The sequence below is a fragment of the Cydia splendana genome, chromosome 13 (assembly GCF_910591565.1).
Source record: "Cydia splendana chromosome 13, ilCydSple1.2, whole genome shotgun sequence".
Lineage (NCBI taxonomy): Eukaryota > Metazoa > Arthropoda > Insecta > Lepidoptera > Tortricidae > Cydia > Cydia splendana.
The window spans coordinates 6,416,491-6,442,937 of NC_085972.1; the positions used below are offsets into that span (position 1 = coordinate 6,416,491).

Below are 26,447 nucleotides of genomic sequence, written 5' to 3' on the forward strand. Positions count from 1 at the left end.
TCATCTATCATAAATACCCCATAAAGTTACTTCCGACTCCGACGGCATAGGTTAGTTTTAGATCGATTAAAGTTAGGCATGGCTTTGACCTTGACTCGTAAACATTAGGAAGATTAAGGTAGTACCTACTTTCTTATGACAGCCACAAAGCCATAAAGATTTATCATGCGAATGTCGACTTTTATGACAAGTTATTATTAATAATCCGGCTTCATGTCGTCTCGTGTACGTAAACAAACATGCAAACTCTCAGAAAAATGATACAGTTACAGTGAAAAGAAAAAAATACCTACCTATCCGCAATTTTATGGAACCTTAATGACTTAATGAGTGTAGATGCCTACAAATGAAAACGTGACTGACTATTAACCTAGATGTAGACAATTTTTTTAAATTAAAGTAAATAAATCGTAATGGATATGGCCCAATCTTCACTTGAACACTCAAGCTTAGCTCTACCGGAGCCAACACATTGAGTTGACCGTGGCAGGGCACCCGATAGCTCAATTGGTTAGAAGCATTAGTTCACGAATCCAAGGTTATGGGTTCAATTCCTACACGGGGCATATTATATTAAATTTACCTTTCTTTGATTAAAAGCTGTAGTTTTGTATCAGGCGTATTTATTTACATAATACATTTTTGTAACTAAATTAGCTAAGTATAACTAACAGACATAACAGACGTAGACGGGCACTACTGGAATGACTACTTCTGAAGTTCAATGTCGTTACATTCTTTGAGATATACCCAACATATTGCATGTTTGCCATTTGCACTCTTCATCGATTAAAATAATTAAATAAGTTTTTTGCTTTGCTGTAATAATTTAGTGAACTAAGTGGTAAGTAAAATTAAATTTTACTAGTGATTTAAGGCTATCTGATTGGCGATCTTAACATTTGACAGACGGACGCCTACACAATAGTTTAACAACTACAAATGGGATGATTAACAAGCACAAAAACTTATCTTTTCATTTATCTAATATCATTGTTTTTATAGACCAAATTCGTTTGATGTTATTGGTGTTTAAAAGAAGGAAAATAACCGTAGTTCAATTATTGCACTTCAATATAAAAAGAAAGTGATTGAATTGAGAATGGTTCGAACACTGTGTGTGTAGTTGTAGTGTACAAACAGCAACACTCCTTACTGTACATCAGTGGACCTCATTACAAAAGGCGTAAGGTCCACCGATGTACAGTTAACTAGTGGGCGATGGTATGTGCGTAGCGTACGCCACAGTGGCCTTCCAGACTGCCCAATGTCAAGGAGTTTAAAACTTCGATTTTACCATTATCTTGTTATTTTTAGCGCTCGAACTACATACGTATAGTTCTCATCTAGAACGCTAATGTCAAGGCTAAAGTGGCTAAACATTAGTAAGCTGAATCATCAGTCCATTTAGTTTGATAGGTTTTTAATGAATCTCGTCAAGTCATCATATATTTAGGAAATATGTATCAGATTTAGAGTACGGCCCCAAAATCACCTTAGTACCCCAACCTACATTTCAAAGTACATTTTATTAATAGTTTTTTTGACAATAAGTACTTGTATATTTTATAGAGGGTGGCTAAAAAATAACTGCATTCCCGTTGCCAAGGAGGTTTTGGAATTATACTGAGCAACTTTTACTATAGGACCAACCCCAAAATCAACAAAAACATTTGGCTGTTTTATACATTTTGGCTGGTGCATTTTCTATGGGAGGGTACATTTTTTTTCGCGATTTCGGGGTTGGTCCCATAGATTGCGATAATCCCAAAACCTCCCTGGCAACGGGAATTCAGTTACTTTTTAGCCACTCTGTATATAATTTCCTCGATTCTCATCAACAAACAATGAGTTCTAATATAATTCTACGGTCGATAATCAGTGTTCCGTAGAGTCCTGACGGCGTTGCGGTCTTACACTTGTCTTATAAAAACATGTGGTGAAACATAATCGCTTGTAGGTATTGTGTAACCACGTTGGTGTGTTTGAGAATACGTCTAATATTATAAATGTGGACGTTTGTATGATTGGCTGAACTTTTTCCCAACCAAAGGGGGTGAAATGGAGTTAAACGTTTTTATGGAAGTGCCATTACCAAGAATGCTGTCTCGGACTGGCAACAGCCAGTAGCGTAATTGTAACAGTAGTTTTACTCTGTATCTTTAGGTATTTAAATAAAAGTAAACAAAATCTAACCTCAAATGGCTCCTTAAGCCAGGTGAGGGTATAAGAAAACATTACACGATCAAATAATGTAGGTTAAAGTCAGATCGTTCAGTGACTGATCTAGGCGGTTTTGTAATTGGTCGGTTAACCAATAAATGTTAAACTACCCGAAAACGTACAAATTGTTTATTTACTTTTATTTAAATACCTAAAGATACAGACTCGTCAGAGAGTTAGAAGGGTCGTCAATCGTCAGTCTCCCATTATTAGTAATTATAATTAGACATAGACAGCTTTTTGTGGTTCACTGTTTTTTCAAGCCGGGCAATGTTTGGCTCCATTTTGAGCAAGTTTACGATAGATGTTTAGAGCAATTCTCAAAAAGTTTGTACATTTCGATCACATCTTAAGATTTCTATAAAAATTGGTATGCTGGTAGTACATGAAGCTGAACAACTTCCACCATATTTCCCAAAATGTCCCAGAAAGTTCCTGTTTTGTTATCAGATTTCCTTACACATTTGGTAACAAAAAAGGAATGTTTCTTAGAAACTTTCTGGGACATTTTGGAAAATGTGATGGAAGTGGTTCAGCTTCGTATACTCTACCAGCATACCAGTTTTTATAAAAATCTAAAATGTGATACAAAAGTACAAACTTTTTGAGAATTGCTCTTAAAACGCGAAAAATCTTATGAGTTGTGACGCTCTTGAAAAGCACAGGTGTAACATTTACAAAATTATCAAACAAAAAAGAAATATTATCAAGTAAAGGCACGTGCAAATACATATGTTGCAAACATGATATTTTACTGATTCATTGACTTGTGCCAAAACGCCAGGTGTCAGATTCTTAGAAGCCTATCTTATTTATGATGAGTCTGAGTATATTAAATAATAAAATTACATTTAAAAATAAAGTAGTACCAGTAGTACTTAGTCAATTTCCACGAAAAGCTCTACCAAATTATTTCACTCGAAGAACTCTTCATCTTATGATCGAAGGAACCTCTTACTTTGTAATTACAGAAATTCAGACTTATTAGTCTGAATTTCTAATTCTAAATTCTATAAAAATAAATGTAGCTATCTTAAGTGTAAACTATTGTTTACACTTAAGATAGCTACATTTATTTTTATAGAATTTAGGCAGAGCTAATTCTAATACAATCAAAAATCACGTCTCCACTCTCACCCATCCATCGCAACATACTCTATTAAATGTAAAAATAAACTGATACCGTACTATTGTATAATCGCCTTAAGCACGCAGACAATAAGAACTACGATATTTACGGATACCTGTGTTTTTACGAGTTGTGCTAAAATAAACGCTGCTGCTTAGAAAATAAAGCGTCTATACCAGTATTTCGTAAGCTAATATTAAAGCATAATAAATCAGTGTATCCACAATGCGCGCGGCACCACTGATGGTTGTTCAAATTACTAGACGAGCGTTCGACTCGGACTAAGACCAACTAAGGCATCTGTCCGACCGCTAACGACCAACGAGCGACTAGCAGGCGAGTGTTTTCTTTTAGCACCTTACCACTGTCAACGATCAACGAATTATTTATAAATCTCTATTGAGCTTACTCAATAGTGATCCACATTAACACGTATATTTTTAATCCATTCAGCTACTACTGCAAGCTCGCAGTTGCCATAAACTGGTGTGCTTGAGACAAATGCTCGCTTGTGTTCAGTACAGTGGGAATATTCGGAAAACAGCGCCTGGCCAAAACAATCCAGGTACCCACCACAAATAATAACGTCTTAAACTACATTGGGATAAAGTCACTTAGGGCCCTTCTTCGTCGGAGGATCTGTATTATAAATACAATTTCGTGAACACGTTACGTGTCCCGCCCACACCTGGAGAAAATTCACTTTGGAATTTGAGTGTGAGTTGCCGCAAGAGGGTATGTGTCACAGACATCTGCATGATTCATGATATCAGTAGATAAATTACCATTGCTAGTCATACATATCTTGAGCCCATATTATCCAAACGGTTCTAGATTTCTACGATAGGTACAGGCTGAGCCTGGTGGTATTGCTTCTCTTACGGGGCCCACTGATTAACAGTCCGCCGGACGGTATCGGCCTGTCAATTGTTCGGAACTGTCAAAAGTTTGGCCGATACCGTCCGGCGGACTGTTAATCAGTGGGCCCGTTTAGAATGCATGCATCTTGAAATACCATTTTTCATCTTTTTGGTTCTACGCGATCTTCACCAGAATTTTGGTTCCACTTTTGGATGGACGTCCCACGAAGCTGCGTTTAAGAAACTTTCTGCCTAAGTGGCCAAATTTTACGGCAATGCGCTCCGCCCACTGCCTCTTAACTGTGACGTGACAATTCTTTGAGCTATGTCATCGACCCTGGTTCCCATGAAGCACATTTTTAACACGAATTAGGGTTATTCTTTCTTGTACCCTGTGCATGATCAGCATTAAGCGTCCTCTTTCATGCCTCATGTGCTGCAATCATCCTTATTGTCAGCTTATTATGGGCACTAAAGCTTAATATTCAGCTTCGTGAATGAGTAGATGAGATGATTACAAAAATGCACTAAGGAGCCAGGCCAGATATCACTTGCGGAATATATTTTGTTTTTTTTCCGTCCCATTACAGCAGGGGTTTTTGACAAAAGGACCACGGCCAGGCCAGAGCTATAGTCTAACGCTTCCTTTCCGTGGGTCAAAAAGTAAGGGCTCGCGGGCCGAACGTAGCTGTGAGACCGCTGCAGACGTGCAGAGTCTACCGCTAACTGATTCACAGCAATTCGATGGACGGTAGTATCTCTCAATATTCTCTAGCATACGCCAGTCCTTTGCCTTCCTTCATACTATGTGACCACCTTTTTCCAATATTAACTCTCACCCTTCTTATACTCTCCTTCCTATTTGAAAGCCGCAGTCTATTTTATTCTTTTAACGGCATAGTCTTTTTCATTATTATTATTAGCTACATCTTTTTGCTCAGTATTGAGTTGTAAAGCTATTTTCGCCACGGCCCGTGAGGAAACACTGGAATCCTAAACTAAACGGTTTCGCCGCTAAATATCGTTGGCACTCGCGCAGGTCGATTTGTCACTGTAGGTAATAAATACATTCATTGTAACATTTTACTGGGGGCTGTCCGGAGAAATGAAAGAGCCATGTAGCCATGTGTTTAAAGGTTAACATTCCGATATAATCGTAATGTTGCATTTAGAAACCAAAGTTCTTTAAAACAACGGAAAAGAATGGCCTATTACAACTCATTGATCTTAAAAAGTAACAGTCATGGATCATGGACCTTTCATGGCTGCCTTATGTCGTTGAAGGTGCCAACCATTGGTGGACGGTGAGGCGACTACCATAGAGTAGGTATTTCATGCTGTTTTATTTGGTGCGCTGTTAGGGGTCATCCATTAATTACGTCACACGAATTTCTAGGTTTTTTTACCCCTCCCCCCCTCCTTGTCACACTTGGTCACATTTGGCAAACCCCTCCCCCCTGGTGTGACGTCACATTTCTTCAACGAAATCGGCAAATATTTATTAAATTTTTTATCAAAATATTTTTGACAAAAGAAATATTAGTAATTTTATAACCCAAAACTGATTAAGAAATAAAATTAAACGTATGAAAACGATTATCGTTTCAAAACCTTGTTATTTAAATGATAATTAGCGTATAAAATAATTTAAATACATTTTCGGTTACTGATGAAGTTAAAGTGACGTCACAAAGTTATGACTCTCCCCTCCCCCTTGTCACAACATGTCACATTTTCTTGACCCCCCATGTAATTAATGGATGACCCCTTATTGCGACAAAGAGAATAATATCTAAGGATTTTACGCCATGTTAGACATCTATGTTTCTGCAACAAAACTTCAGTAGGTAATACCCGTCCAAAATTGCATTACAATGTGTACAAGCTTATTCTCGTAGATAATAAAGTAAATTATTGAAACATTGTAAAATTAGAAAGTTTGACAGTAAAGTACAATAAAATACAACATTTAGCTGTAATGCGTGTGTGCTTTCTAACAAAAACTAGTCATTTAATGTAATTTCGTACAGATAAATGCACAGACTTGAATATACCCTAGATGACGCAAATGCATCTACTTCGCGTGTCCGAACTCTGACCAAGCGTCGAGGTTGGCCGTCGCTATTGACAGGCCACGCACGTCAGTTGTTGCAGCCGATAGTCCGTAAAAAATTAAAAAATGCCTCGTTGCGTGATAATTAACTGCAACAGCCCAAAACTTGCAAGCACCCAAGGGCAAGGACATATTTCCTATCACAGGTAAGTAATTTTAAAATGATATTATGCGTGAATTCATTTTAAACAATTTTTTAAGTATTCCAGGTTGTGTTTCCAATAATGTACCTAAGTAACTATAGATTAACGTTACAAAACTATATTTACATTACATTGCGCGTTTGCTTTGAGCGTTTGATCTGACGTTGTGTATTAAAGAGTCGATGAATATCGGAACAGCGATACTGTCGCGCATAGCTACGACTTCGTGGTACAGCCCATTTATCATTCGTCTGTCAAATTTAGCGACTAGTGTTGTTCGTTCTACAATATCAATAATCGATTCTAATCGATTACTCGATTTCGAACAGACGAATGATGTTATCTTGTATAAAAAAAATAAATAAATCGTTATTATTAAAAAAGGAGGGTAATTTGAACATATACGAATATATGTTTATACGTTTAGTACCTATGTTTATAAATTATTACCGTGTTTAAAAAAAAAACATTATTTTAGTTTTCCACATGATCCAGTCGTAAAACAAAAGTGGATTGTAGCCACGGGACGGAAAGACTGATTCCCGACTAAACACAGTGCTACAGTGTATTTTATATAATTATTAGCATATAAAATATCGGATATACTCTCATTCGTGCTTTACAGAATAAAGATACACCACAACAACCTTCATAACGTTTAAATTTTATACCTATACATGTACATATAAAAAAGTATATTTTTTTAAATAATAATAGTTTTACTTTTATAATTCAATTCAAATATTATTTAGGAATCTAATGATTCCGTTAAATATCATTGTCTGTCTGTATCATTCGTCTGTCTTTATCATTCGTCCGTCAGAAAATCGATGACATTCACGTTAAACGATTTGTGATATTTAAGTTATCTAAATTTATGTTCCTTGCATTTCTATACTAATCTCTCCTGTTTTAATAAAATATCAACAAATATACTTAATATTTTAACAAAGTTACTTGAGATTACGCGAAGGTATCCACCAGCGTCGACAGAATGAAACCGCTCAAAAGCGCGTCCTCTCACATTAAAACTACTCGGCGTACTATTCGATTTTTCGCGTGGTTCGCGGGGGAGCGGGAAGTGAGCGAGCAGGACCGCAGATATAAAATATATGAGTATGAGCAAGACAGTTGAATCGCAGCGGGGCAGAGGGGCATCGGTGTCTTTGAATCGGTTAGGATTTCCCATCACTAAATTGCGACTGTGACGTCACAGTAGGTGGTAAAAAGTCGGCACGCTTGGTTTCAATACAAATCGTGATATTTGCTTCATCTAGGGTATATTCAAGTCTGTGGATAAATGAATTGCCCAGTGAGAGTGTCAAGGGCTTGGTTGCCCTGACATTACAACAAGTACAACAACACTGGACTGCCACTGCCATGCACAAAACAAAAACCATCATTCATAAAACTCATGCCATATTAATCTAAAACAATATTAGCTGATAAATATGGTTTACTTACACCTTACACCAACCGAAATTGGGCCTAAAACACTGGGTTCAATAGAAAATTAACGCCCCTCCTCCTCATATCGTTATACCCCTCACTCTCTTGAATTTGGTCTCAGAGAAAATCGTTTTCTGAGACCAAATCGCCTGTCTTTTGTTTGGAACCCCCTCAGTTATTTTTATTAGCAGTTGAGTCGCACTCATACAAATACGTACCTATTAACGTGCGAATTATCCAACATTATGTTAATGCATCAGATTCTGCCGACTTTGACCTAATCCCGTTGCGATCATTTACATCAATCCGCGCGAATTGGGCTGGAGTGAGGTCGACAATGACGCCCACGTGGTGCCTATTCTGGTTTTTCGGCGTTGGCCCAGAGTTCACAGGCATCGTGATTATTATAAAAATCGTGATTATAATAGCCGGTTTACATTAAAATATTTAGATCACAACGGTTACACTCACGCGTATTGTTAGTCACTATTGGCCACATGTTTAGGGCCCGTCGGGGGTCCTTCTTCAGGCTCGAATGCTCGCGGCGGCTGCACTCCGGGTAAGACAAAAAAAAACAAGTGAGTGTAAGCGTTGTCATCGTAATATTTTAAAATATGTCGTACGAAAGTTTAATTCCGGTGTACAGGGGATATTAGTGGTAGGTACTACGGATGTGTTCGTCAAATTTCTGCCTGGCAGATGTGACAGCCGGAAAGATTTATAACCTATAGGTAATAGCTAAAGTTCAGATTTGTTATCTTGGCTAGGCCCCATTTGTCACTGGTAAGTAGTGTTTTAATGTTGCTTTTTTTTCTATAAGTAACACTAGTAACACTACATTGTTGTGACTCATAGTTACAAAACGTTATTCAATTTTCCTGCTTTGGAAAAATATTGATAAATATAATCAATGAACATATAAGATACCGTCACAAGTACCTATAGTACAGTCATTATAGATTTTGACCCGTGAATAATTAGTTCTTGGATTTTTTTTTCGTAGGTCCCTCGGGGGGGTCACTGGGAGTGTAAATTCAAAAAGTAGGCTGAATCAGGCTCCTGCGTATATTCGAAAAACGGTTTTTTTTTTAAAAAGCGGTTTTTCTTCAACAACTCGGCCATTTTTGATTTTACAGTAAAACCGTAAGGACAAAAATTGTAGGAAATTTGATTCTCTACAAGTTAGTCCAGTCATTATATCCAAAAAACCGACCCTTCCCGTGAATAATCAGTTCTTGGATTTTTTTTTCGTACGTCCCTCGGGGGAATCACTGGGAGTATAAATTCAAAAAGTAGACTGAATCAGGGTCCTGTGTATATTCGAAAAACGGTTTTTCTTGAATAACTCGGTCATTTTTGATTTTACAGTAAAACCGTGAGGACAAAGATTTTAGAAAATTTGATTCTCTACAAGTTTGTTTCTCTTCATGTATGCCGTAAAGTTGAAAATAAACGAGATAATGATAATATTTCGAATTTGTCGCTTTTTTAGGTCCTATTCAAAAAATATCGTTTTGGTGCAAAAAAAGTTCGAACAAAAATTGTTCAGAATTTGATTCTCTACAACTTTGTTTCCCTTCATTTATGCCGTAAAGCGTGGAACATAGGAGATAGTGATAATATTTTGAATTTGTCGCGTTTTTCAGGTTTAATTTCTAAAATATCGATTTTGGGGGAAAAAAGGTGAGAACCAAAATTGTTCAGAATTTGAGTCTCTACAAGTTTAGTCCTCTTCATTTATGTCGTAAAGTTGAAAATAAACGAGATGTTGAAAATATTTTGAATTAGTTGCTTTTTTCAAATTTTATTTCCAAACTATCGATCCTAGAAGAAAAATTGTGAGGACCAAACTTGTAGAGAATCAAATTTTCTAAAATTTTTGTCCTCACGGTTTTACTGTAAAATCAAAAATGACCGAGTTATTCAAGAAAAACCGTTTTTCGAATATACACAGGACTCTGATTCAGTCTACTTTTTGAATTTACACTCCCAGTGATTCCCCCGAGGGACGTACGAAAAAAAAATCCAAGAACTGATTATTCACGGGAAGGGTCGGTTTTTTGGATATAATGACTGGACTAACTTGTAGAGAATCAAATTTCCTACAATTTTTGTCCTTACGGTTTTACTGTAAAATCAAAAATAGCCGAGTTATTGAAGAAAACCCGTTTTTTTGGAAAAAAATCATTTTTCGAATATACGCAGGAGCCTGATAAAGCCTACTTTTTGAATTTACACTCCCAGTGACCCCCCCGAGGGACCTACGAAAAAAAAATCCAAGAACTAATTATTCACGGGTAGGGTCGGTTTTTTGGATATAATGACTGTACTACTACTGATAACCATTATCGACAACCTATATTATTTTCACTCAGTTATCGCGGATGTAATAATTTTAATCAAGATTATAAAGGACTAATTTATATGTCACATTTGTTTGACTTTGAACTTTGAAGGTTAAATTTCCAACAGTATTTTTCCCACATACCTAGATTATAGTATCATAATCGAAGAAGGCTACCTATATCTTTAAGTTTCTGTTTGGCCCAATGGTTGACCTTAAGACATAAGGTCCGCTATTTGTACTTTCTTGTATTGTGCAATAAAGATTAAATAAATAAACCCGTTACATAAAACAGCAAATAATTCAGATTTGATTTGAAAATTAATGGCAACATTCGTGTTCACAAAAACTCTAAATACGTTAATTAATATCGTCCCTGTTCACTCGTGGGTAATCAGAAAATGTCTCTCCTTTGCGTTTTAGTAAAAGCCCAGGATTGTAAGATCAGGAGGGGCAGGACTGGCAGGAGGCATTATGCTCAGCAGTGAACTGTATTTAGGTTCACATGTGATCGAATAGGGGTGTAATGTACTTAACTGTAAGCAGGGTTGGGCAAAATACTGGCTTCCACGTATTTCAAATACAAATTACAAAATACATTTTTAAAAGTATTTGAAATACCAAATACCAACTACTTTGGTGACTGGTATTTGAAATACACAATACAAATTACAGTGTTTAAAATAATGTATTTCAAATACAAAATACAAAATACTTTTCTTTTTTTTTTGTTTAATCATTTTTTTTTTTAACGAATATCCTTTCCTAAAAACTTATAGGGTCATTGCGCTTGTTTTCGTCCTTCTCTAGTTTTCGTCCACTTGACGAAATTTGAATATAAACCTACATTGCTGCACAAATTTGGACTGATTTCAATCCTTAGCTAAACAATATATCTGTCTACATATCCCTTCGAGTGGCATTGTCCTCCTCGAGGTCTCTACGGTAAGTGGCGGTGGCCGCGAGACGGACAGACATAACAAGCCGGTTGAGTGGCGCAGCCATTTTGGAAAAATATACGTCAAGTGGCGGGGCCTCAACGGGTGATCATCGCGAATTTGGCGCGTGTTAGAAATATGACCGTTTCCCAAAAAAAAAACTATGAATGATATATCACTGAATTCAGCATAAAATGGGTTATTTGATTGTATACCAATGAATTCTATTCTATTTATGTGAATTATGCTAGACTTGTTCTAATCTCATATTACCAATTTTTTTTTACTTTCATGTAAAAATACGTATAATTAAGAAATAAAACAATTGATTGTAGAAAAAGCAGACTTTATGACAAAACAATACATTTAACACGATTCACACAGTTTATTTCACTTTTTATCAGTGCGTATTCCGTTTGAATGTTCGCGGCTCGACGACGGTCGGCGCGTAATGGGCGAGGTGGGGCAGGAACATCACGTCATTTCTAACAAACTTTGTTTTACGCGGGAATTCGACCGTTAGGGAATACCATCCTTGCCTATTGACGAATGCATCTTGCAAGAGTGAGCAAGTAAGGCATAGTTTTAACGGTTTTATTTTAGGCGCGAAATGCAGCGTCGCACAGAGGCCGCGAGACGGTCTCTGCCAATTACGGGCTTGTTATGACCGAACCTTCTCGCGGCCTCTGCCACGCCGAGGCATATTTTAAAAAATGGCCGCGCCATTTGTCCTACCGTTCAACCGGAGGTGCTGCCACCCGAAGGGATATAAAACATATATTTCGCAAATAGTAAATTAAAAATGAAATATATTATATGCTAATTTGTCAAGTGCTCGAAAACTAGAGCATGGACGGAAACTACTACAATGACTCTATCCCCTGGCTGTTGACGAAAAGTTCTGCGCAGAATAGCTCGCGCAATGTACCTATTTGCGCTCGTACAAGTCGTACATTATATTTAAAAAAAATGTTCCATTTTAGGATCATAGAAATTAATAAAATGTATTTTGTAGAAATGTATTTTGAAGCTTGAAGTATTTGAAATACAAAATACATGTGAGTGCAGTATTTGAAATACCAAATACAAAATACTTTTCCAGGTAGTATTTGAAATACAAATACAAAATACTAAAATGTATTTCAAATACGTATTTCAAATACATGTAATTGAAATACTGCCCAACCCTGACTGTAAGTAGAAAACTACGTAATGTTACTGTGTCATAAAAACACGAGAAATCGTTGAAAATCGCCCGTCAAAAGCGCATTCGGGAAAAGGTTGTCTGTTAAACCCAACGCTTTTTTAAGGCCAATCGTTGAAAATGATTTCGTAATCGATACGATTAATGGGTACGATCCGTGTGTATCCGGCTTTATTCGTAAGGTTGATCTGATTATAGGATTCCAGTGAGAGCACAAAGCGCCGTTGTGTGTCGGGTGTTTTCATACAACCAATTAGCGGAGTTGCAAGGCCGTCTGAATATTTCGCATGGAACAGTGTTAAAAGTTTTATTATCGGAGAACACAAGTGTGTGTGCTGAACTGCATATACCTAAACATTATCAGACATAAATATGGTTTATTCAGTCTTAAGGAAAGAGTGATCTTTTATGGACATTTCGGACTCCTGATCTCCTTATTCACTAAGATATCTGATGACTTGAAGATATGATCGCTACCAGGGTATCTTACTGGCTCGACTTGAGAAAATAGGGGACCTTAGTAGGAACTCAGTAGGTATCCAGTATACACAACAAAACTTCCTATGCTATTCCTTTCGGAGGATCTTTATTGGGCCGGTCAAAAGTTGCAAAATGAGATGATCAATTCCATAGCAAATGTAAGTGTTTTGTTGCAACGTTTCATAATGGATGATCCTTATTCTGTTGTCCTAGTGTATTATTCCATTGCACTGCCAATAGCCGTCAAGTGGACGGTAAACAACAGCAATTGACAAGCCACTTAAGGCTGATATAGGTACGCCGCGAGATAGCTTCATTATCGTTACTGTACCTGTTTTACGTGACATACAATAGTCGGGTCTAATATAGGTGCGTCCAGATCTAGCGAATGCGCAGTCAAGTTTACTGAAGATTGGGCGCCTGTACAACTCATACAAGGCTCGCATAAAGCCCGTATATTACAGCAAAATGAATGCGCTATCGCGGCACATTTGCTAGATCTGGACGCACCTTATGACGGTAAACGTGGTAGACCCACAGCCATTGTTAAAGGGTCATGGATTAGATTACCTAAAGATACAATGTCCTCCTCCTTGCTTCGTTCTCCTCAGTGCTGAGGGTCGTGACGTCCTAGTGGAGCACATGATTCCGGATTGCAGATTTCCAGCCTATCCGATCCTTTGCGACTTCTAAGGCATCATGGACCTTCATGGATAGCGATTTGCTAACCTGGTCGGACCATCGCGTTGGACTGCGGCCCCTTCTCTTTCCTTCCACCGAACCTGTGACCATTAGCTTATTTTCCAGGTTGTCTCCAGTCTTTAGAAGATACAATGTAATGGTGGTAGATATCACCGGCTCAATGTGTTTCTTTGCTAAATAATCTATATATAAATACGACTATTGCAGCCCTTGACAGGGGTTCCGCCATTATTGACTGGGACACTACAACATCAGTAACCCCTAACCCCTAACAATTGTGCCATCTTCGCACAAATACAGACAAACAGTTTTAATACCCATATTTCATACATTTTACGATATTTTAATTAATTGCTCACAGTAAACAGTCAACATGTCGCCTGTCACGTCCCATTGTGAATACAAGTCAAGATATTATGCAAATGTTATGTTATCAGTTGGCACCAGCCAATTACTTATTGATTATAATGTCATGTATGTCTATACGACCAGTGTATGTTGTATGTTTTGGTATAGGTATGTTCGTTTTCCTGTAATTGGTTATGATTCATAATATCAAAGGCTTAGACAATTCCGAAAGATATTTTATGCATAGGCTTACGGCATTATTTTCCAACCAAAACATTTCAAACTTTCGCGTTTTGAACACATTATTAAATCATAACCAGTGTAACCTGGGTCGAAACGAATTAAAGTAAACAAAATAAATTCGCGATAGACCCGCTAATAATAATGATACGAGTATAATAGTATCTAACTAAGCTAATCCTTAACTTGAAAACTATATAAAAACACAAGACACCTACATTAAGTATAAATCTATTGCCAACTTTATTAATTTCTTTGATTTTATTTACACAATCTATAAGGCAAACGATTTGAACGATTTTAACTCAATACGATTAGGAGATCAGTCAGATCAGACTCAATTCCAAATACGTGAATAAAGATATAAAGGTATTGTTCCGCTACGTTACCTTTATACGTTCGGATCATTAGTCGAACAAAGATGCAAATATGCGGCATATTTAATATCAAGAACAATGCATTATGAGTTATGAATGCATCGTTCTTGACCTAATGCTATTAGTTAGATGCAATGCCATGAGGAAGCGAAGCCGTGACCCATATGGAGAAAGTTGGACACGTAGTGTCTTTATATGGTACGATGGGTTCAGAACCACTTGTGCATGTTAAAATTCTTTGATATCTCTTCAAGACTCTTCTTATACTATTGAAAATTCTGATGAAGAAGACCTGGAGAAGAGATAACTAGGTGATAATGATAAAACAACGCAATCTAATTGAGGAATTAATTCGTCTCAATCAGTAGTCGTTGAAATATATAACTACAGCGAAAGTGCGGCATAAGAAACAAGAAATATAAAAAAAACTTATTTCAAGATTTATTTATATCATATAATTCTTGAGCTTCCATAAGGCAGAAAAGTTCTTCTTTTACTTCTCTATAGAGATATTTCATAACCGTACCGTTTTAAGTACTCTTTGTTATTTCTCGAAGTCCCAAAATTCAGTTTACAAATGATACAATAGGATAACAAACCGGCACCACGCTTACAAGCCCACATCTTCCTGTCTGAACACGATGATGTCATGGGACCCACGAAAACGATCCTTATCACCGTCATTCGTATGCGTGGTGCATCTCAAGGTCGAATTGATGGAATATGTTAGTGATTATTTTCGATGGCATTCTTTGGTAACAATGTTATTGAATCGGCTATGGGTCTAGCATAGCGTAGGAGCCGTAGGAGATTCTTTCTAAGGTATACCTATACGAGTATAATCATAGACAATGTCAACTTATTTATCTTTGACTTAATAAAGTAGTATGATGAATGTTGTAAAGAGTCAAGAATGTGTTATGTTATATTGTTTTGTTATGGTTTGTTTTTAAATATCTTTTTTTGTTTCAGTCCGACGGACCCGCGGTTTGCGCTAGTTGCAATGCTACCATCAATGGAAGGGTGAGCATAAATATTTAGTAATTAAATAGAACTCCCAGGAAAATAAAGTTTCTTACTGTAGTGGACTTGACAACTATTATGGTTGAATCAACTATTTCTCGTTGTTATTCTGTCCCGTCAGCCAAGGACAATAGTAGCACAGATTGTTAGAATAACTCTTGTGCTAGGTAGATGGCCCATTTTTTCCTACGTATTTTCACGGAAACGCACGAACGTTTCTTGCTATTTCAATCAGTCTCGGTACAAAAAGTACTGAGTTTGACTGAAGTAGCATGACAAATACGAACGTTTCCGAGAAAATTCGATGGAAAACAATTATGCACTACATTTGTAAAATGTCATTCTATGGAACTTGCTAACTATGTAAACAAAAGTCACTAGTAAATTTATCATTCAGAGACAATTTCAATATGACGGTTTGTTTACATAGTTAGCAAGTTCCATAGAATGACACTTTACTTATTATAACTACCACAAAAACATATACTTATACCTAACCAAGTTTTTTCCTGACATAACCTCATATTATAGGTAAGTATAATAACTTCCTTGATTGCCGCGATTTAAATTTGGTCATTACTGGAAGATACTGCAAAACAACATTGTCAATTACAAACAAAACCGGGTCAATAAACTATGCAAGGCTTACGTGACAGTTAGGTGTCATACAAAAATACCAAATTCCAAAGATAGTTCTAATCTTAATACCGCCTATCTACCGATAAATATGTACAGGGGACCGACGATTCTAGTGTACGTTTTCATCAATGATTATAATTATTATAAAGAAAATGACGCGTAAATGTAATTGTTCTGTACAATGAGGAAAGCGGTTGATTGTACACAATGCTATAAATATTATATTGATAAGATTATGTAGTTTAGGTAGTTGGCATTGAAACTGCTAGAATTTATTGGAAATATGACGACGATAAACTTTATCAAATATCTCGAATAATACCAACATTCATGAATAGGTAACTAATTTAAATACGGCTCAAGTCATAAAAGGAAAGACGTAAAAGGTGAGGAGTATTATAGCATTATAAGGTATATTTTTGTCCACTTTAGAAGGTAAAATATCATAGGATTTCAGGAAAAATTAAACGAAATTTAATGTCACGTATACACTACAAGCATAATGTAACGTAATGTTATATTATGTAATTAATACAAATAAGGATGTCCTAATGATGAATCAATCCGCGCAAATTCCATTTCGTAATATACAGAGCATGACCGCATAATCAAGCGAGTTTTCCTTCAAAATTCTCACTTTTAATTAAAACAATACAATCCTAAAATACTTGAAGAACAGAAGTGTTCACTAGTTTATTTTCAGCGATGTCCAAATAGTTGCAGAAACAAACTTACGTTTGCGGGCGGGCAAAACGCGAACTAAAATCAAGTCTTACAAATCCCTCTTTACCTGCTCTAAAAGCGCTATTTATATCAGGAAAGATAAGTTTGCAGTATAGACAACAGCTTTAAATTTGCGTCGCAATGAGGGCGCCACTTTCTCCAGAAACTCGCCCACATGTCATACAACAATTTTAGTTCCAATTTTCGCCGTTATTTATAAATTGGTTCAAGAGTTTTTCCTTGACTTCCAAACAACTAATGAGTGTGAGTAAATGTTAAAATTAAAACACCTTGACCGCTATGAACTAAAGTTGGTAAAACACATGTACCTATTTATTTATTTAAAATTTAAATCAGGCAACAAGGCCCATATTACAAATACCTTACAGACTAACATACATATATATATATATATTATAAACTTAAAAACTAAAACTATTTACCTATATTACCTATGTATGTCCTCTATTGTTTGCGTTTGCGAAGCTAATTATTGTTACCTATGTTTTATTTAAAATTGAATGGATTTACATTGGTATGTAACATTGCGATAGGTCAGACTGAGCATAACTAGGTTACGCTAGGTCATGTTAGATCGGAAATAATGTAGAATAGGTTCAGTTTGGTTGGTTAACGCATAGGTTTAGTTTTGGCTATAATAAACATATTATTTTTGATATTAATACCGATAGTTAGCCGATTTTTGGGTGTTTTTTTTTTCAACACGTAATACTTTAGTCATTCCAATCTTTTACACTTCATTCACGCTATAGAGTAAAATTAACACTAAATAGCCGCAGTATTCGTTCCTAAATAACTGAAGCAATTGCTAGGCAGCAAGCAATTCAATCTTTAACAATTCAATTCAATCCTCAATAACCACTAATTAACGGTAGGTAAAACACTACATTTAACGAGCCGGTTAACGTTTTAATATTGCGCCAATCGTTGTATCTACTGCTTATACCTACATACTTTTTATATTAACCTAAAGCCCCCTCCACACTCGTGCGCGAATCGCGGCGCGAAGCCGCGAACGTGAGTGTGGAGTCGATTTTCGCAGACAGCGAAATCGACTCCATACTCGCGTTCGCAGCTTCGACCGCGATTCACGCACATAGTCTGGAGAGGGCTTATTATGATATTCGTCTCATGGCTCATTCTAATCACATTTGTCACTACAGATCGTAACGGCGCTGAACAAGAAATGGCACCCCGAGCACTTCCAGTGCCACTCGTGCCGCAAGCCGATCGACAGCGCCAAGTTCCACCAGCACGACGGCGCTGTGCACTGCGTGCCGTGCTTCACGCAGCACCACAGCCCGCGCTGCCACGGCTGCGGGGATCCCATCACTGACGTATGTATCAGACCTACATAGGTCTAGCACATGATTGGCGCGACAGTATCTCGCGGCGCGATAGACTACCCGTCTTTTTCTGTGTCAATTAAAGAGGGACGGGTAGTCTTAACTCGCCGCGAGATACTGTCGCGCCAATCATGTGCTAGCCTAGGTATAACTAAGATGATAATCGTACATCGTCAAACGCCAAATTGGCGTCTTCTATCAACGATTGTCAATCTTAGTAAGTATCCCAGTTCAAGTTACAAATCCCAGCATCTCCACCATTTTCTTCTTTGCGTGCGAAAATAGACTTACTGTGTCAACTTCTTAAAAAGCGATATTACAATCCGAAACTGCGACAATTGATGGCATGCGTTTGCAAACCTTCCCTGCAAACCCCGCACTGGCGTGCGTAGGTACATAACCCAAGTCATAATCCCAGCATCTCCACCAATTTTTTTGTGTGTGCGAATATAGTCTTACTGCGTCAACTTCTTAAAGCTTCATAAACATCCCAGCCCGAAATCTCAAACATTGTTGGTATACCTACGTACATGTGCATATTCAACCTCCAGTGCCAGACATGCCGCAAGCCCATCACTGGATTATTTACCTAGGTACCTACGAGTATACAACCCAAGTTACAATCCCAGCATCTCCACCATTTTTTTCATTCCGTGCGAAAATAGACTTGCTACGTGAAATTCTCAAAGCAAATAGCCCACAACTGCGATGGTTGGCGGCAGCTTACTCTAGGCATGTCAGTGGAGGTCTACTCCCTGGGGACTTCACCTCCAGTACAAAGATTGGAATTGGAACCCGCACCATTTTTAAAATCTTAGGGCTACCACTGTTTAGACGATGTAGTTACAATCCAGTTAGTATAGTTATCCAGTTATTCTATTTATTTATGCTTAGGAATATGTTCAATATGTGCACTTCTTCAAGCAGCTGAATTACTTACTCAGCAAGGCTGGCTCATTTTAAACGCCCACTAGCCAGATTCACATTTCAGATTAGGTTAAACTGCTTCAGCTCATCTCAATGAGTGTCAATTTAACCAAGTATCTTCATTCTTTCTTGTAATCCAACCAATGATAATAAAACGCTTGCGTGGTTGCACTTATTCTCTTAGATTTTCCGAAGGTTTTTTTTCTGTCCCTTATCTAAGTATCTATATAACCCAATACAATGGCAATACTTATAACCCTTTTTCTTGTTATTTGTTGAAGGCATTTCTCCTGTCCCGTCGTTAAATTCACGTATTCAAGGTCACGGACAGCCATGCTGACTAAAGTTTTCGCCGAACGTGACGTCATATGCGCATGATTCAATGTCAACAGGGAGCTCGTAAACCTGAAGCTGTTTTAGAAATAGCTTTACTTAATAGAAATCTAGTGGTGCCTACGTCCTTTTATTAAGCAGGGATTACACACGTTAACGACTAGCTGTAATAGGCTGGGATATTGCTTTTACTTTGTATTAGGTGTGGAATTGTTCGATAATTGGTTTTCGAACATTCCCGTTTTTTATTGGCGCTTGTTAAGGCATGGCATTGGACGTCAGCTGGCGGTCTAGCATGAGTTGTGTTCTCGCGCGCGACTACATACATCAAGCGCGACTTCAAGTATATGGACTCGCGCGCGAGAACACAACTTACGCTAATCCACTAGGATAGTATTTTGAAGATAAGTGGTCGGTCATAAGCAATAGCACAATTGAATTCCACACTTAGAGCTCCTAAAGACGGTCGGTGCGAGAACTCGCATGCGGGTTTCAGTACATTGCGGTATTTATTCGGTCGGCTGAATTGGATGTAGCCTTAATAGTCTGCAATGTAACTAAAAACACATTCGAGTTCGCGTGCCGTCTAAATAAGCCTTTATTAATTTTTATTCGGTGTTAATCTAAAATAATACATCCGGTACCTACTTACTGCTAGAACCTACCTAACACAAATATGAACAACGACACAACTATAGATAGCTTACTACGTATTTTGAATTTGACGCAGTTGAATGATTTATCTTAATCCTCTTAAAAAACAACTCATAAACCACATACTCACTACTCAGATAAAGCATGATAATTTTATAGAAATTGTCGTTAAAGAGTACGTTAAGCCAATAAAAAACAAAAAAAAATAGATAACAGCAATCTAACCTACAATTTGGAATATTATCGACTTTTGATAAATAGACAATTAAGGAAATTAAGTATTAGTACCTAAGCTAAGAAAACGACGTCCATGATTGTAAAATATTTAGATCATATTTTACAATCAAACATGAATTGTCGCTATTGATATTGGCGCAATGTTGTGGGCCCATCGGGGGTCCAGACTTTAAGGGTCCTCTTCACGTTGGGCCAACGCCAACGCCAACGAGGGACGCATTTATGCGTTAGAGGGAGCAAGTGATATTGCTATCTCATTCTACCGCATGGCTGCGTCCCTCGTTGGCGTTGGCGTTGGCCCAACGTGAAGAGGAGCCATTATATGACGTGCACATTATTGCCATAGTTATGTACGCTGTTTATAGCTATTGGCTATGTATGTAGAGCTTTATGGGGGATCTAAAATCAACGACAACGCACGGCGGGGAAAAATGATAACTAATGTGTCCCATAGCCGCCAGGACAGCGCCACATAAATGTACATAGCCAAATAGCTAATGAGCCAAGTAATCGGTTTCACAAGACATTTAAAAACAACGCAACGATCCGTAATCCCAATAGATAAAACCTATTAATCTATGATATACTTTTTAATCTATGGCCTCGAATTCTATTAGCCAACACGCTTAACGCTGATACGAAAAAAAAAACAACAATAAATGAATCACGCGCACGCCTTTGATCCACAAACGGTGGCCCTTTGCGGCTGACACATGTAAAATGTGACCTTGGCCGTTTTGATACAATGTCTGTTGCAAACAAGTATACGCCCGCCTGGTGGTAGGCGGTGGTAGCCTAGCGTTTGCTATACGCCCAAGAATGTCATACTGATGAAATGTCGGCACTCTAAAAACCTCATTCTATAGAGCCCCGTGCAGTAAACTCGAGATAAGGAAGAAGAAAAAATCAAAATAATTTACCTGAAAACCGATATTAAAATTGCAAAGCATATTAGTATGATTCACAAATAATAATTCAATTCTGGCAGGTGGTTTTTGCCCCAGTAATTACTACAAGACAATGAATCTGCCTGTCATTCGAAATGATGACCTGACCGGCCGCGACCCTGGGTTCTATTCGAGACACTTTAAAAACGGCTCACGACATCGCTTATCCAACTAGCAAAAACACGCTAACAACAGTCTCCAGACTAAAATTTTTTCGCTCTTATATTTTGTTTTATATCATCGTATAAGCCTGGATTTGGGCACAAATTATAAGCGTATTTATTTTAATATTGTTCTTATATCAGTCTAATTGAATGCTGTTTGCATTTACACATCACATCATATGTCATTTTGGTTCAAATCGAGTAGTGCAAACAATGCACTGAAGTGTAACAAAAGTATAGAGTTTGTGCGGAAAGAGAAGAGCCGTAGTTTGTATTGGTTCCCATACATTCCACGACTCTTCTCTTTCAGCACAGACTCTAACTTCAAAATTCTACGGACGTTGCTCCAATGTTACAAAATGTGCGACAGCAACACACAACTTATACCTAATATACTGCTACGACTCAATCTGCGACAGTAAAAACGCGATAAATAATTTATATAAGGCTTCTTGGGTATTTCCCAAAATAGCATTGACCTCCCACCGATTACAAATGTTTGATACAATTCGTGGGAATTACAATCAGTTTAATTCAAATTATTAGATAGGTTTTTTTGGGCATAACATATCTAGGAAATAACTAGTTATAAGTACCACCTATTAATAAAATGCCTATTCACACATAGTACCTACACACATATAGATACTTTACTTAACTTACTATTACTTTTAGGCACGTATTTAACCGGTCAACTAATTAATCGAATTTGGGTAGTTTAAAAAAATAGAAATGGCTACTAAAATTAATAGTTTGGCAACTAAAACGGAGCCTTAAAATATATCAATATGAGTTGTATTTTAATGCCGTTACAGCTTTTGATTATTTTTAGGCAGGTACCAAGTATTTATTTGGCAACTGAATTAATATATTGGAGACCATATATGAAGCACATTTTAAAAAGAAAACGGCTATCTATTAATTAAAAAATGAAGTTCTTTTAAAATATTTTGTTTGGTCATTACACGGTCAACCAAACACGCTCCTCCTCGCTTCGCTCGTCGTCGCACCTATCTGTTGACTCTAGCAGAACACGGTGGTAACTATGAAATTAGTAATTAAATTTAAAGATCTAATGGTATAATGGCCATTAGGCGTTTCATGATTAGAAATTTCGACTATAAATATACTGACCATTGCGTATTGGTAAATTAATTTGAGGTGTTTTGTGTAAAAAGTGACCAATATTCATTAAATTTAACTGCTTTCGTGTTAAAATACTACCTAGCTGAAACGATATGCTCAGTTATGATTAGTTGATTACTGAGGTGTGAACAACTAGATGACAACTAAATTTTATGATCGCTTTACAATATTAGTTGCCAATTTATTATTTTAGACGCCAACTTATCACTTTAAGTTCCCTATAATTTTTTTAGGTGGCTTGATTTTGCTGCCAGTTTTTTTAATAATATGATGCTTATATTTGAGGCTAAAATATTTTTTTTGGCGCTCAAATATTAATGCACAGCCAAATTATATTATTATATGCCCAATGAAAGTTCCTGTTTAATATTTTAGTTGCCCGGTTAATAATAAGCCTTACTTTTACTTAATGGCGCAGCGACCCAAAATGAGTCTTGGCCTCCGACACGAGTACACGCCAATTGTCTCGATTCTGTGCCATCTCCCGCCAGTTATCGGCATGGAGATCGCGCAAGTCCGCTTCAACCGCATCAACCGCGAAACTTCTCGAAACAAAGGAAACTTTCATTTTGGAAATGGAAATGTTGATGAAACCTATACCTACATGAAGATTTTTCGATTTCGAAATCGTAATTTTTGAAAATTTCCGACGGACAATAGTAATTTCAATTTAATTCTAAATAGGGAATGCAAGCCGGTTTTTTATTTGCATAGAATTTCGGTTATTAACCGGTTTTTCCATACAATTTGAAACCTGTTTGCATTTCCTAATTCTAAAGCATTTTCAACAGTGTTCTTAAGTTAAAACAATCTGCGCTAAGGGCCAAGGTTGAACCATCATATGACCCATAATTAGAAGCATGTGTCACCACGCTGAAGTAAACAAGTACTTACTTGTTAAGTAAGGTCATTATGTAGATAGGTTAGGTACTAAGTTGACACTATGTCTATGTGTGGTCAACTAAGTGTTATTAATTACCCGTGGAGTACAAATAACCATAATAAAGTGTTATGGCTATTATTAATAGCACGTAATTTATTGTTATGCGATTACTTATTATAACGATTACAAAAATATTTAATAACAATAAATTGTAAGGTCGAGCAGTCTGAGATAGGCGAGAGAGCGGAACCTTTTAACATGTTAAGCCCTACTTAGACGGACCAAGAAATTGCATGCGATTTTTGTTACATTGCGGTTTGCGGTATTTGGTACATCGACTAAATTCATCGTACTCTGTATTGCATGCACGTTCTTGATTAGTCTAAATGGGGCTTTGCTTCATAAAACAGATGCATGACTACTATAGTTTGTTTATAGAAAGAAAAACAATCCAATAAAGGAGCAACAAGGAAAACATTACTTGTCGATTTATTTGTCGTGTGCTATTTAAATTAAGTTCGTTAGCAGTCGACAGCTCATCATGTGACAGTACTGTGTGTTACTGACCATGGGGCTTTAAATCCAGGGCTCGATTCTACTCGGTAAATTGAGCTACTTTTACTATGGCACCAACCCCGAAATCCCGAAAAAATTATATTATTAGAAAAAAATTATGCTATTAGTTTCGAGCTGTCATTTCATTTCATAGTAATTCGATTGGGGCATTTTTTGATTGCTGTCATTTCGGTGAATCACATGTCAATGTTTTCTATGGAAAAGCAGATTTTTTTTCGCGATTTTGGGGTTGTTCAGTATGACCTACATATCCATCCACCCCTCAGAGTTTGGTCAGACATATCAAAATCACCCTGTATTTAGCCACTTTGGCTGGTCGCTATCTATTTGACACTTACTGACAATCCTACAGCCAAATGTACCTCATTTGAGACCTTATAAAGCGATATCTATTCGTCATCGATTACCACCTACAGACAGACGAATTGACAAAACTATATCTAGCGCTCCATTGTATTCGGACCAGTATATAGGTAGGTGTATAGGTGTTCATAAAGATTCCCGCCTGGGTTCGAGAAACTGGTTAGAATATGGAATGTGGTTGAAAAAATCCACACGATAGATCTATATCCGACCACATCAAATGGAACTTAAAATATTAACAAGTTTTTGGGAAGTAATGCAAATAACACAAACCAACACTGTTAGCGCTACTTGTCCAGAAGCATTTTATAGGCTTATGGGTGGCAAGAGGATAATACTAGGAATCAGTTATTTAACAAATATAAATGTTTCTGAATAGCTAGGCGTGCGTGTGACATTATGACAAAACTTAAAGAGAGGTGTCCGTATAAAGTTGTCATAATACTTTATTACTGTAGGTAGTTTAATGATGATGACTCATTTTATGGTGTGAATCGGTGTGACATATTTATCAAAATTTTCAACAGGCTTAAATATAGCATGGCCTTCAAATTGTTTATGGTTTGAACTGGGCAATGATAGACATAATTATGGTCAAAGATGCTTATCCCATCCTTTTTAGTTAATTGCATAAACAAAAAAAGATAAAATCAAACATTAAAAACCAAACTATGAATCCTTTTTCAACTATAATGAAAATATTTAATATAAAAGTAATGTGTTCATGCCGTTTGCAAAACATTCAGTGAGCCAAAATGCATTGTATTATGTCAAGGTCGATACGGTGCACCTCGAGTGCATTGAATTCAATGTTTAGTACATATTTATCAATATAATAATAAAGTGCAATAATTTGTCCAATATAACGGTCATATCATATGATACCAATAATGAAATGTCAATGTTAATGGCAATTCTCAAAAGTTCGGCTCGTTTTTAATCGACGTGTCAAATAATGTGCGACGGGACCTTAAAAGCATAGTTTAAGGCCTCGTGAGTCACACCGGGCCTTATAAGGGCAGAGAAATGTATTACTCATAAGTGGCTTCCGTGGTCGAATATTTCTATAAATAATTGTTAAAATGTATCATAGATTCCGACCACGCGTAGTTTGCACTAAGTTGGCAGTGACAATAATATTACCTCTACATCCTACAGACGCACCAAAATTGACGTTAGCACGTGGCATGAAGACATTACCGTCGTCCGAACTCTAGAGGTACGAGTATAAATCCGTATGAAGTTATGAACGTATAAGTAAATAAATAGTTGTAAGTTGTAACGTTTAAGGTCCCAATTTTTATAGTCAGGAAAACCGTCTGTAAAATAAAAAAATACCATCTAGTCTAGGCCACCACCTTCAGTCACAAAGTGCGTTATCAAATCTGACCTGCGGTGAATCTTTCCATCTCTAGTCAAGATAACACTTGGCATTACTGTATTTGCAAGCGTGCACTGGTACCCTTGATTGCTGCCTCTATCCTGGTACCTACAAAAATTTAGTTAAAAACTTGCACATAAAGATGCTTAAGGATTCCTAATATTCCCATAATAGATAGGTGTTAAGTAGTGCAATCCGTGACCGCGGTGCGGCCTTGCAATGCGGTCATCGCTTCTTTGGGCTTGGGTCGCCGATCGCCGGTGCGCGCCATTCATGTGTTAGGCAATTTACACACTGACATCGTGCTCTGCTGCGGTGAGCTAAGTGACGACCAAAGCATCTTTTAGTCCTGCAATTATGTTCAAAGCTTTTATCAAGTACCTAACTACATTGCGTCCCGTGTGAAATATTTGCCTTATTATTCTTATTTGTACATTTATTCTAGCCATATTGCACACTACAAGAAAGCCAAATGACATCAGACAGAGACTTGTCAACATCTTGTCAAGTTATCACATTGAACAGGTAGCAGTT

General features: G+C 37.1%; 2 protein-coding genes across 3 annotated transcripts in view; one reads left to right on the forward strand and one right to left on the reverse strand.

The window, feature by feature from the left end:
* Positions 1-26,447, reverse strand: part of LOC134796346 (uncharacterized) — an 82,717-nt gene that overhangs the window by 26,472 nt on the left and 29,798 nt on the right. The gene's annotated exons all lie outside the window — the stretch shown is intronic.
* LOC134796408 (transforming growth factor beta-1-induced transcript 1 protein) overlaps positions 1-26,447 on the forward strand; it is a 35,062-nt gene that overhangs the window by 2,849 nt on the left and 5,766 nt on the right. For both annotated transcript variants that reach the window (XM_063768607.1, XM_063768609.1), the window contains exons 2-3: positions 15,523-15,573; positions 18,120-18,293. In XM_063768607.1, coding sequence (XP_063624677.1) covers positions 15,523-15,573; positions 18,120-18,293 — 225 coding nt within the window. The remainder of the gene's footprint in view (positions 1-15,522; positions 15,574-18,119; positions 18,294-26,447) is intronic.